Source organism: Dipteris shenzhenensis, chromosome 2 (assembly GCF_047967505.1).
Source record: "Dipteris shenzhenensis isolate YYH24624 ecotype China chromosome 2, Dip_SZ_1.0, whole genome shotgun sequence".
Lineage (NCBI taxonomy): Eukaryota > Viridiplantae > Streptophyta > Polypodiopsida > Gleicheniales > Dipteridaceae > Dipteris > Dipteris shenzhenensis.
In genome coordinates, this window is record NC_141597.1 from 57,588,415 (window position 1) to 57,602,327 (window position 13,913).

The 13,913-nt window shown below is 45.2% G+C and overlaps 1 protein-coding gene across 1 annotated transcript; it reads left to right on the forward strand.

Moving 5' to 3' along the window:
* Positions 1-942: 942 nt before the first annotated feature.
* Positions 943-13,061, forward strand: LOC147905036 (uncharacterized). Its single transcript, XM_087396582.1, has 3 exons — positions 943-1,277; positions 11,772-12,041; positions 12,563-13,061. The coding sequence occupies exons 1-3, from the start codon at positions 1,052-1,054 to the stop codon at positions 12,616-12,618; spliced, it is 552 nt and encodes a 183-aa protein (XP_087252708.1). The 5' UTR covers positions 943-1,051; the 3' UTR covers positions 12,619-13,061.
* Positions 13,062-13,913: the final 852 nt, after the last annotated feature.

Sequence of the window (13,913 nt, forward strand, 5' to 3'; positions counted from 1 at the left end):
TACATGTTAAAGTTTTGCAAGAAGATGGGTTGATGGACTATGTGAATGAAAGCTAGGAAAATTTTATATAACTATGTGTGAGGCTAGAGTTTGTATGCGCAAACAACTTTACAAATAGCTAATATGTTGGTTTGAAAGTAGTGATACTATGTGATGATAGGCATCCACTCAATCGAAATGTGGAAAATTTTGCATGCTTGAAAGTGTGACTTTGGAAATTTTGATATTTGAGGCTCTACATCCACTCATTTAAAATGTTTAACATAGAAGAGAAGTGCTAAATTAGAGTGTGTAAGCCTTTAGAAACATATAACTATAGTGTCTTGTGAAAGTGAGTGAAAAGGAGCGTGATGTTACCAATCTTGCACCATGTCTTGCCAGGTAGGAAGAGCAAAGAGGGCATTTGAACACTAAGGAAGGGCACTTCTTATTGAACTCCATGGTAAAGGGAACAAGTTGAACAAACCCTTATTGCCGTGAAACTTGACCATGGTCAAAAGAAAATACGTCACATGTCATCTAGCAATGGGAAACAAGATGAAATATACATTCAGTAGGCCTGCCAACCACAAAATCAAATGTAAGGCACTTTAAATGCAGGAACTCCGACACGAAGCATAATGTTGCAGAGGAATTTCGAAGACGCATTAGGGTGTGGAGGTAGGGACTAGGGGAAAGTGCACAGAGAGAGAGAGAGAGAGCTTCAGCACTCTGCGCCTTCACTTATAGAACTAGAGCGATGCTCGAAACTTCCAGAGGGACCTAGAATCTCAGTTTCTAGATACAAGATTATTCTTCCCCTCTCCCCTCTCCCTCCATTTCCCTCTACCTGATTAATTAAAAATGACATTTTTAGTCTCATAGGGGACCTATAGAGAGAGAGAGAGAGAGAGAGAGAGAGAGAGAGAGAGAGAGAGGGAGAGAGAGAGAGAGAGGCCAAATACTAGTTAGTTCAGCATCAACCAATAGATGCCATTCCCTTTGAGGAGAAAATCATCACTAAGACCTCCCCGTCCCTTCCCATCCATACTAGCTAGAGTTTTGAGGGGCTATGGCAACCACCACCTCTTCAGTCTGGGGTCTGCCCATTGCTTCTTCTAGAGTGCCCCTTGTCGTGTCCCCTTCGTCTTCTTGTTCTCTCTCCCCTTCTCTCCTCACACAACGCTTCCAGTCTGTTCACGTTTCAGACCCGCAGCATCTCTTTTGGAATCTTGGGCGGCCGCAGAAACGCTTCACGTGCCGATCCAGCATTGGTGGCGCCCCAGGAAGCACTGGAGGTGAGTCATTATCCGTCTGGTATACAAGGTCAGCGCGGAGAGAGAGAGAGAGAGAGAGAGAGAGAGAGAGAGAGAGAGGGCCCTTGTTCCCATGTTTGCGGACCTCCGTACATCTCGGTGACTCTAGGGTAAGCTGAGATTTGCAAATTATGTATGATTGAGATGCCTCCATTTGGGTAAGGAGGATTTGTGTTCCGATCAAGGAGAAGGCCCTTCGTAGCTTGTAACTTAGATTGAGAATGCTCTGTATGAGCTGGGAAAGCTGGACTTGGTCTGGCAGCTGCTGTTATACCAACGTAACCGTATAAACCTCTTAAGCATAATTAGAACAACTCATCCTTACGAGAATATACATGACAATGATTCATTGTATAGATACAGTTCTACTCGATGTGCTCACTTTTGATCCAGAGGGTATCATCATCTAAGAGCCTCTGGACCAGACGACTTATCATTTCGCCTGTTTTACTCTATCTCGATGTGTTTTTTCTCCTTTTGCTGCCCTTCGACAGAGACAGCCTTTATACCAACAACAGTCATTCTTCTTGAACCGTAGTATCAGGTGGTCCGATTCCAATGTCATACGTTGCATTTGTTACATTTGGGCTGATTAGTTCAAGCAACGGGTCCTATTTGGGTATTGACTTAAGACATAATCACGCGCACCATATGCAAGCAACTGTTAGGCCAGGTCATATTGCAGCACATGCCACTTTTAGTCATCAATAGACCATTAGTCTTGATATGGGGAAGTATCTCCATTAAGATGAAAGTGCATTAATGTTTTCATAAGCTGCAAGCCTTCTTCTCCTCCTTGTAGGATCTTAAAGAGGGGCACTTTGTTGGTTTGTACTGATTACTCCTATTTGCACAAAACTTTGAGCTGCTCCCAATAGGGCGCCACGATATTGAGAAATTACAATTAGCATTAGTCCATGGGCAGGCGAGGGTGGATTAACCTAAGTCGTAGTGTTAATCCTTTTGCCGCCAGCAGCTTCTCGAGGAAGCTAGCATACATATAGCAGCCCCCCTGGCAGGCGCGCAAAGAGAGAGAGGGGAGGAGTGAGCGAGGAGGAGAGGGGAACTGCTCACTTGATTGCTTGATCGCTGCCTCAAGGTGCTCTAGGCTGTCTCTCTCTCTCTCTCTCTCTCTCTCTCTCTGTGCTTCATCTGCTTGCTCCAAGCTCTCGCTCTCTCTTCATTTGCTGCTTCTTGCTCAAATGATGAATTAAACTGATTAAATAGAATTATTGCAATTGACGAATGCTTGCGATTAAGCTTAATCAAGCATGCAAAGAACTCATGGGAATTTTCTCCAAGAAATTACAAGCAATTCATTGATTGGAGTTGAAATGGATTCGTGGTTTGGTAGCTTTGAAGTTTTGAAATCGGGCGACCCATTAGAAGTATTAGGACTCCACTTTTCTTGCAGGCGGTAGCTACATGAGCAGGAAGCAGCTTGGGACTGGTAACGGGCAGCAAAACAATATGAATTGGATAGTCAAAGACGACACGGTGATTTCCTAGACTTTGAGACATATGGCAAGTATAATTTGCGATTATTGTATCGAGGAGATGGCCACATTGCTGTCATTGTTATATCTTACGCTCTCGTAAAACTGACTTTCGTTGCCATTGAGGAGATTGAAGATTGGTGGGGGGAACCACATTTATTTCCCACCATGTCCTGGCTCTATGACGAGATTGGTCGTCGAGAGGTCTTGATTATAGTAGATTTTGGGAGTTTAGAGGACATCATCTCCACCAGTGCAAATTTTGGCAGACAAATCTTACTCTTTCTCCAAGATTATTAGAAGCGTTGATGGAGGAACGTCTGTTGTTTCCCACCATGTTTGAGTTCTATGGCTAGATGGGTGGTCAAAATATTCTAAACATGCAGAGGGGGAAGCTCTATCCATGGTGTTCTGAATGAAGCGCTCCCCAAGGGTAGAGGGTACAAACTCCTCCTCTAAATCAAACTCTGCCATGTCTGCCAGAATTGCAAAGGATTTCCTGAAGGATGCTCTTGGCATAGGTTTGCGGGGGATCCGTGCATATGAAGGAGTAGAATCAATAATCCCCTTGCCTGTGTCAAGAGGTGAAAAAGTAGGAACAAGAGGGAAGGGGGGCTGCTGCTGTTGATGGATCTCTGCCAAAATAGCAGCATTAGCCTTGAGTACAAGATGAGCTTTAGCAAAGGCTTGCTCCCTAGGAGAGAGTCTCACATGAACATCTGTAGAGATACGAGCAACGTATCAGCACAAGGAACTACAACATGTATATCTCTTGCCTGTAAGGGAGGGTCCGTGATGCCATTAGTAGCCTCCAGATGTGGAGCTGGCTCAACAACTCTAACTGGTACCCAATGGGGGATGATTGGAACAGGACGTGATGAAGGTCCCATGCGTGCTGTCGAAGGTCGAGGACGAGAGGTTGTAGCTGACGGTGTTGGGCGAGAGGTGGAAGGTTCGTGGTAGGATGTGAGGTAGAACGTGAAGTAGGTCCAGTCGAGGTGGTGCTAGGAGGCGCAACACTCGTGGATCTTTTAGGCCCTTGCCTTTTTTTCTTCCTTGGGCAATCTCTGGCAAAGTGCCCAGGGGTCCTGCAAATCCTACATTGAGCCTGTCTCCTAGCGATCTCGACTCTCTGCTTGAAGAAGGAGCCATATGAACTACAACATGTATATCTCTTGCCTGTAAGGGAGGGTCGGTGGTGCCATTAGTAGCCTCTAGATGTGGAGTTGGCTCAACAACTTTGACTGGTACCCAATGGGGGATGACTGGAACAGGACGTGATGAAGGTCCTGTGTGTGTTGTCGAAGGTCCAGGACGAGAGGTTGTAGTTGACGGTCTTGGGCGAGAGGTGGAAGGTTCGTGGTAGGATGTGAGGTAGGACGTGAAGTAGGTCTAGCCGAGGTGGTGCTAGGAGGTGCAACACCCGTGGATCTTTTAGGTCCTTTCCTTTTTTTCTTCCTTGGGCAATCCCTGGCAAAGTGCCCAGGGGTCCTGCAAATCCTACACTGATCCTGTCTCCTAGCGATCTCGACTCTGCTTGAAGAAGGAGCCATATGGATGTTGGAGCATGATGTGGTTATCCGTAAGGTTAGGGTCAGTGACAACGACCCTAACATGTGGTACCCCGTCCGATCTGACTGCCTCTGCTGCAGAAGAAAGCATCCTAGGAAGGGGGGGATCTCCGTGACCATCCCGAAAGCGGCTCCAATGGAAGATAAGAGTCGATGGTACACTTGAGGGAGGCCGGGGAATCTGAGGAAGAGTGAAAATGTCCGGCCATCCTCTGTTGGAATGGTCACCTCCCCATCTGTAATCCCCCATATGAGGAGAGCATGGGGGGGGTGAACCTAGGAAAAGAAAGAGGGAGGGGGCTGCCACATGGGCAGCACCTCACACAAAGAAATGGTCACCTCCCCATCTGTAATCCCCCATATGAGGAGAGCATGGGGGGGGTGAACCTAGGAAAAGAAAGAGGGAGGGGGCTGCCACATGGGCAGCACCTCACACAAAGAAAGGAGAGTACTTGGCAGAAGGAAGCTTGCCTCGAGGGCAGATCTGGCAGAGAATGGCCAGGTGACTGTCAAGGACAGAGCAGAGCAGATCTGCGCAGCATCTCCGTTAAGGAACGAACGCGCGATGACGTCAGCCACTGTACGGATCTGTACAGGCTGCTGCAGGGCAGTGTATGGAAGGGGTACGGGCAGGACATGGCGCCGGCAAAGGGCTGCAGCATGGCGCAGCATAGTGGGGGTCTATGGGCAGATGTACAGCCTGCAGCAGGGTCTACAGCAGCAACAAAGGGCAGCCTAGCAGCAGCCCAAAAGGGCCTGGCTAGGGCCCTTTTATAGGGCTGGTTGGACCAGCCAACCAGGTCGGCCAGCAAGCAGACTGGTCGGGCAGTCTGGTCGGCCAGGATGAGGCTGGTTGGTCGGTTTTATGACAGCCCCTTGGGGGCCTATAAAAGGAGAGGCCTCAGACCTCATTTGATCATCCAGCCTAGCAGCTTTTGGAGGAGCAGAAAGGAGCAGCATATCCACCATCCTTGGGCCTCTACATAGGAAGTGGAGAGAGGTGTTGCGGCAGACTTAGCTCCAGGGAGAGGCTGAACCTAGACTGTCTTCTAGGGCAGAGGGTTGCTGAGATCATCATCTGGAGCAGCAGAGCCTCAGCAGACTGGAGCACAGATCAGTACCTATAGGGCCTACATCCAGGAGGTGTATAGGAGGCTGAAGAGCTGCAGACAAGCTGAGTTAGGGCTGCACACCTCGGCTGACATCCAGGGCAGCAATGTGTAGAGATCAAGTTTGGACAGAGAGTCTACGGACGCTCGACAAGGAGCACGTGGGCTCGAGTCTAGAGATAGCCAGCAGATAGGAGAAGTACCTTGTGGTAAGATTAGAGGACCACACCATTGGTGGGACTCTGGATCTATCTCTTTTGTATTGTGTCCATAGTTTTGGACGGAAATATATTATTTTGGTGGTTTCTCTATCTGGCTGGTTCATTGCCTATTGATGAGTCTGCACATCTATTTTATGCACATAAGTTAAGAAGTTTGTGATTCCACATCCCACACCACACTGTGTGAGCTCCTGGGCATTTGGTGGAATATGTGGAGGGAGTATATAAGTCCCCATCCACCCCCTACTATGCACTTTTTGATGTGACATCTAATCCTATCTACTCACCCTTTCTCCTTCCTGCCTACGCTCGCTCACTCTCTCTCTTCTCCCTACTCCCTCTCAATCTCTCCCCTCTTTCCTACCTCATTCTCTCTCTCCTACCCCTTCTCCTCCCTTCTTCCCCTATCTCTCTCCCCTTTTGCTAGTCTATGGCCCTTTCTCCAAATCTGCCCCTACCCCCTTTTCTACATTCTCTCAAGGATCACCTTTGTGCTAGAGGTCAGGCAAACCTCGAACCATTGATAAGAGTATGTGTCCCATACCACCTCCCCATCTGTGCGTGGATGTGATTAGGGATTCATAAGCCTAGACAGGTTCCATCCTAGCTAGGTATTCTCAAGAGACCCCACTCCCAAGAATGCCTAGAATGAGCTAAGGATCACGTTTATATAGTCATAGGGTGTCTTAGGTGTCTCAACGCTAAGACTATCCTAATTGTACCAAAGGTGCATCATGTTCTGACTAGCCTAGGGTTTGAATTACATGAGACTAGGTTAACATGATAGTCACGTTATGTTTAGACGTTCGTCATGGCTGAGTTTTCCCTTCACCTCCGGAGTGCCGACAAAAACTGAGTACGAAGAGTTTGTATAAACGGATGCTTAAGTATGTGTGGGTGTGTGGATTTGTATGTGTAAGAGCATATTTTTGTACTATGGTCTACACCTACTGTTGGGCGCTGATGATGTTAGTGGGGATGTCATAGTAGCTAGTCCTTGCTATGGGTGATGGAGTTAATGGTTTTCAATCTTATGAGTGACTATCGTGAGATTGAAACTGCATTATGTTGTGTATTTAGAGGATGAGTTTGGGAATGTTCTTTGATTTATGTAGGTATATTATGTTTAGACGTGGATATAACATTCTCCCTTATTTAGACAAGGACTGAGACATAAACTTTGGGAATTGGTGTTGAAGAGAGTCAATGCTTTGCCAAGTACCATTCTCTTCTGATTGATCTTTCCACTTTACCTTCTTCTTTGGAACAACCCTATTCGTGAGTTGTCTATCCCTATAATCCAAAAGATATTCCGGCTCATAGGGCACATGAATGGTTAGATATTTGAGTCGTGCAAGGTCATCCTTAGAGACACACAATTTCTCATTTAGTCTATTGACATGAAAGAGTGGCTATACCTGAATTCCATCAGGTAAAATGCAACTTGTAAGGCACGTCGTCGATCTTTTTAAGGATCAAGAAAGGACCACAAAATCGTGAAGATATTTTATAGACCTGAACTAAGCATTACTTGAGAATCTTTAGAGATCTCAAGTAAACCCATTGGCCCTTTGAGAGAATGCAGATAGAAGGCATGTAATGCATCCAAGTTGGCAGAGAGACACAATTTTTGAAAAGACAGCTGTTTTGAAGCAGGCCTTCCTATGTGCCTTCTCTCTCTCTCTCTCTCTCTCTCTCTCTCTCTGCCAATTTATACAGGAAGGGAGACAACAACGCAGAAGTACATATGTACACCTATAGCAGTGCATAAACGGAGGGCTTTAGCCTCACATCGCACCCGATCACACCAGCTGCAAATAGAAACAGGGGGATGGAAAAAGATGCCAAGGGAGAGTAGAATATGCCAACTATGTGATCAAGGTATGGTTGAAACAGAAGAACACATGGTAATGATATGCCCTCACTATGCACACATTAGGGAAGAGTTCAATCACCTCCTTGAGGGACATAACAAACTGGCTGATTTGCTGCATAAAGGGTCACCTTCAGCTTTAGGAACATTTGTGTATAAGCTCTTCAAGCATAGGAATCCACCTGAATCCTAGAAGGTGGTTTCTCTTTCCACCCTCCCATCTTCGGGAGGAGCTTTCATGTACTTGTGATATTGTATTGCTCAGGTCCCATAGGCCGGTTTTGGTCTTCAGAGGACGATAATATATTCTTCTTCTTCTTCTTCTTCTCTCTCTCTCTCCTCTATACCCATTTCTTCAGCTCTTCCCCTAACTCTCTCTCCCTTCCGCTCATTCTACCCCTTTCTCTAAATCTGCCCCTACTTCTTTTCTACATCAGTATCAGTAGTACCTTCCTAGGGCCGTGTGCTTTCTTCTCAGTCCCATTGCTCTGAATTGAGAGTGACAACATGGTAGGTGTAGATCTTCTGCTAAACGAGAGGACTGACTTAGCTACCTTGGTGCCTCTTTTGAGGCATTGTAGTGAAGTGAGGACAGATAGACAAGGATAACTTGCTCGCTACAGCCTAATGAAACCTTACTTGGAGAGAGAGAGAGAGAGAGAGAGAGAAGCACGTAGGAGGAGGAAGGAGAGTAGGAAAGGATTAGATGCCACATCGAACAATAAGTTCAAAGGGTTGGGAGGTGGACTTATAGAGTAATTCTCCACTGTATCTCTTTTTTGCCCCTCTCTAGGTCTAAACATCCCCTGGCCAAGTTGGCCCAAACCCTCACTTACTTGGATCTTGGTCTTCATTACAATCCATCCCTCCTCATGAATAAATTTGTCAGGTGATGGTCAGGCACCAACGCCCCTTTTTTGTAAAAAGGACATACTACATCATGCATGCAACTAGGGTGTGATATATTACTTTTCCTTGGGTGTTGTGGCACCTTATGTAGAAAAGGGGTAGAATGAGTAGTACATATCGAAGCGTCATAGTGGCTCTCCGATGGGACATGAAAACGTCTCGTATGTGCATCTATTGAGCCGTCTCTCATTGTGGCGGGAGCATGGTCTCTATGATCTCTTTATTTTGGTGGGCCATATCACGAGTGACATCTCGTCTCTGAGGGTCTCCTCCAACTAGAGCAGTGATGGGTTGTACCTCTATCGTGCGTGTCTGGTTAGTATCTGAAAATTGGGAGGTGGCTCTGCTGCTCCGTGCTGTCTCATTCTGCTGATTCATGCTGCCCTCATGTCGACTATCTCCTCCTCCTTTACCCCATTGTGTTGTGGGGCTGACTCAAAGGCATAGAAGTCGGTGACATGTCGCTATGCTCGATCTGTCTCTTGTGGCAATGTCACCTCCTGTAGTTTGATTTGCTGCAGGAAGGTCTCTCTGTGGCGTCGCATCTTCATCAAACAGAGGCCGATGGAGACCTGGTCATGGAAGTGGATCAGCTGGGAGAGTGACACAAACCTGTGTTACTCTTGAAAGAGACAGTGGTACCTCCTCGGACCTCATAGTAGGTGGGGCAAGTGCATAAGAAGTGCTCCTTTGTCTCCACCTCTAACAAGGCTTCGTGAACGAACAATCCAAATCCCATTATAAGCGCCAATTCAGGCTCAACTTGCTTGATGTTAGATCAATGTGAATAACCTACATATCCACTGCTCTCTAGGTGTGCCTATGGCTCTCCCTGCCTCGATCCTCAACTTATGGGATGAGATTTGCATCTGTCAGATGGCAATCCTTAGTGCGGGTGAGACCCATTTGTCCTCCAGATACTGGGGCCTGATAATCACTCCATCCTCTGACACTCAAGAATTGAGTACAGTAGAACTAGATCATGGTGGAAAACTCTCTCCCCTCCCCCTCTCCCCCCTCAAGTCCGTGATATGTAACCTGGAGTAGATCCAACTGTATGATACGGTTGTGTGTGTGTGTGTGAGAGAGAGAGAGAGAGAGAGAGAGAGAGAAGGAACGTCCATTGTACCTCCTTTTTGGCCCTCTCTAGGCCTAAATATCCCCTAGCCAAATCAGCCCTAACCCTCACTAACTTGGCCCAATCTTTGCCTTATTACAAGAGGGAAAGGGAAGGGCGGGGCGGGGGGGGGGGGCGGTGCTGAGAGGCAGCTCGAATACGTGTCCTCTCGGAATAAATTCGACTCAACTCTACCTAACATTTGAGACTTAAAAATAGACCAGAATATTGACAAATATGTGCTTAATATGAATAAGTGCCATAGCATCAGCCTTTTCCATGAAATTACATCTTGAAACCACAGTTGAAACGATTCAAGCTTGCTGCAACATTAAGCCTGTTCTTTAAGAGCTTTAAATGCCTTGTCATTCTTAAAACTGCATCGCAGAGATTCGCAAATGCTTTGCTGGTCGAAATCCTTCAATTAAGTGGATGAGAACTTAAGAAGATTGGAATTCAGTAGTAAAAGCTCTCTAGTAACCTTCCGGAATTGCCTAAATGAGGAGAAAGATAGAGAGAGTTGATTTTAGTGAGAGGAATTGATAGTTTAGAGAGAAGGGCTGATGCACGTTCTTAAGGCTTTCCCCCAAATGAGGAGTGCGATGGGAGTTGACACCTACAGAATGTTAGGTGTAGATTGTGACCACATTCGCCAATGGCATACATACGGGATTGAGAGAGGCTGCCACATGAAGCTGCCATTTGGGCAGCAATTGCACGTCCTTCTTGACTTAGTTCTCAGGCAGCCACATGGGTCACCAAACCTACCTGAGTTTGTTGTTCTACAGGGCCTGGACAAGGCAGGTATAGGTGCTTATAGAGGGCCAATTTATAGGCTGAACTGGTCAGCAGTACAGCAGCAAGTACAGGTTGGTTGGGGCAATTACTAGTCAGCAGTACAGTTCATTAAGTACAGACTGCAGTCGGCAGTCCTGCGGTTGGGTCAGGCAGACTACCACGTGGCAGAGTCAGCCAATGGCAAGATAATATGCTCAGACTGGGTTGGCCCAGTGTGTAGGTCTGATCAGCCGCAAGCAGCAGTTTGATCGGTCAGACTGGGGGCGCCCTGTCCCTATAAAAGGATCCCCTCAAGGGGGCATTCATCAGTTTAGCCATTGACTGATGTGGGGCCTTCCTATGTGCAGATCACCACCCAAGTAAAGAGCAGCAATGAAGCCCATGAGCATATTTCCTAGCTGAGCAAGAAACAATCTACAGTGGCTACCTCATCATGTGAAGCTGAGTACAGGGCAGCTTTCACCAACAACAGTTGAATGTGTCTGGCTGCGACGTCTATTTGCTGATCTTCATCTGTCATTGGAGGGTCCTTCTCCAATTCTCACTGATAGTCAGAGTGCCATTGCAGTGGCAAAGAATGCAGTGTTTCATGCTCGCACGAAGCACATTGAGGTTCACTATCACTACGTCAGAGAGAAGTTGAATGCAGGAGAGATCAGTATGATCTTTGTGTCCACACATGACAATGTTGCAGATATTTTCACCAAAGCACTACCACGTGAAAAGTTTGAGGCATTTCGCAGTGCCCTGAATTTATATCCGTTTGGTGATTAATCAGCCTTGTACATGACATTGGCACTGCAGGGGGGTGTTAGAATTATAGATATAATTCAGCAGTGACCAATGTAATTTAATAAGCTAGTTAGGGGCAGTTTTTCCTCTTTAAGAGGTTTTCCCCCCTAACCGCAATTAGTCCACTAACTATGGTTAGTTACTACTAAGGTTTTGTCACTAGGACAAAATCTTATCTCTCACTCTTTTAGTTGTACTCTCACACTCTTCTATTGCAACTAAGCTTTCAAGCTTTCAGCTCTCAGCTCACCCTCTTGCTCTCTCTCCCCCCCAAATCTTACATGGAACTCTTAGGTCTTTTGTAGATTTAACCCTCACAACTTCCCTCTCTTTGGTGATTTCTCATCTTCTGTTGTACATAGATGTAGACTCTCTTTTAACTCTACTACAAAGAAAAAGATGTCAATCCATGCCCTCCCCTCGCCCTCGCCCTCCCCTCTCTCCTTTCCTTTATCTATGATATAATGCATTGGATTTTATGCTTCAAAGGAGTAACTTCCAGATTAAAGTTTGAATTGTTGCTCTATGTGTTAAGTCTGTCATTATAGCAGCAGAAGTTCTTAAGATGTTTGTACGTCTTTATCTTATAGCATTGACACCAGAACTGAAGGAAGCACTGGATAAATATGTATCATCCAACAAGGTGGTACTTTTCATGAAGGGCACCAAAATGTTTCCTCAATGTGGATTTTCAAACACAGTGGTGCAAGTACTAAACTCATTGAAAGCACCCTATGAGACTGTTAATATCCTTGAGGATGAAGAGCTGCGCACGGGCTTGAAAATCTACTCCAACTGGCCTACCTTCCCTCAGCTCTATATTGACGGAGAGTTTTTTGGAGGCTGTGACATTACTCTAGGTGAATAACGTACCCTTTTACTTGTTTTCTTGACAGACATTTTCTAAGTCTAGATCATTTTGGTTTGCTTTTCCCTAGTAACTCAAAAGACTTCTTTACATGATGTCTTACCACTTACACACTGATGCAAGCTTCTTGATTTATGTGCAGCTCTATTTCTTCTTATGTTTAGCTATATGTTCTACAAGTTTGCAGACTTGCATAGTGACTTTGCACCTCCTGCTTGATTTTGATTTTATTTCCCTTTTTTCTCCTGCCGGGGAGGGGGATGATGGGCATGAATAGCGTTTGTTACCATAGTGTGTTGGGTTGATTCCTAGTTCAGCCAGGTCTGCTTTTGGTGTTTGTTTTTTCATCTCTCTCTCTCTCTCTCTCTCTCTCTCTCTCTCTGTCTCTGTCTGTCTGTCTCTCCCACCCCCCTTCCCTCCCAATCCGCTCAGGACTGAATTTTTATTGAAATATCTGCAATTTTAAAAAGTTCAAGCACTAAGAAACTCTATGGTGTCAATGTATGTTGGCAGAGGCATACAAGAGTGGGGAGCTTCAAGAAACAATAGAAAAGGCAATGTGCTCTTGATATCGTGTGTAGGAAATGATTATGTAATGAAGTTACCAGGAAGTATTGCTTTGTATGTATCATATAGCCAATGTTGATGAATGGAACGTTTCTCTATATTACTTTATTATTTCAGTAGGTACTTGTATGTTATTCAATTAATAGATCAATCCCTTGGCTCAATAAGCTTTAAATCAAGGGAAAGCAGTTTCTAACTTTGTCCTCAGACTGTATTCCAATCGACTGACCCAGCTCCTGTTACTTCAATTCTTAAGTTAGGGCTTCTGCTTGGTGCTCTATTGAAATGGTATGACTTGGACCTCATACTATCTTGTTAGCTGATTTGATGAAAATCTGACAGGTCAGTCATTTGGTGAAGCTTCAAAAGCACAAATTTGATGAGCTATGTTATCTTTGACACCAGGATGACTCACTAAGTAGGCATCTCATGGAACTGCTTATATTGTTTTTATTAATTGTACACAAGTTTTTTGTGGAGGTTGTGCTCTTAGATGCAATTTTTATTTGGCTAAAGTTTTTTGAAAGTAGTAATCACAGATAGGCAGGCCTTTTTGAAGTTTTTTGTGGATGTTGTGCTCATAGATGCAATTTTTGTTCAAGTAGCCGCAAATAGGCCTTTTAAAAAGAATTAGTATTACTGCTACCTTTTGGTACTCCGACAGAACGCCAGTTTCCCCAAGTAGTTTGTGTAGAAAGAGTCCTTTTCCAGCTATGATCAAGAACCATTTGTAATCCATTCGAAAAGTTTTATTCCAAATACTTATCATGCTTCTAACTCTTTTGAACCGCTGTTCGGATTCTGAAGCTGGCTGACATCTTTGAGTTTAATGGTTTTTCTATATTAATAGCTTTGAAGAAATGTATTATTTTCATTAATGATAAGAATTTTGTCAGTTCCACTTGGTCCAAATCCCCTCTTATGTGATTGTATTTGAGGTAAAAGATCCATCAATTGAAGATCAAGGACTTTCTATCTTTTAGTGTGATGTTTGACCTAGGTGAGAGTAACTCTCTCTCTCTCTCTCTCTCTCTCTCTCTCTCTCTCTCTCTCTATATATATATATATATACTATTTCTCTTCCTCCTCCTCAATCAATACTTGAACGTCCCAATCATCAACACCACAAAACTCGCATGACTTTGAGCTATTCACCTCCATTATGGGTGGGCTCCCGGTGGGCTACTTGCTCACCTCTGCAACACACTAGACCTCACATGCCTCCGTGGAAGTTCCCAGATCTTTCAAGAATGTTGTCGCTCTATTGCACCACACTAGACCTCTCATGCCTCCTTGG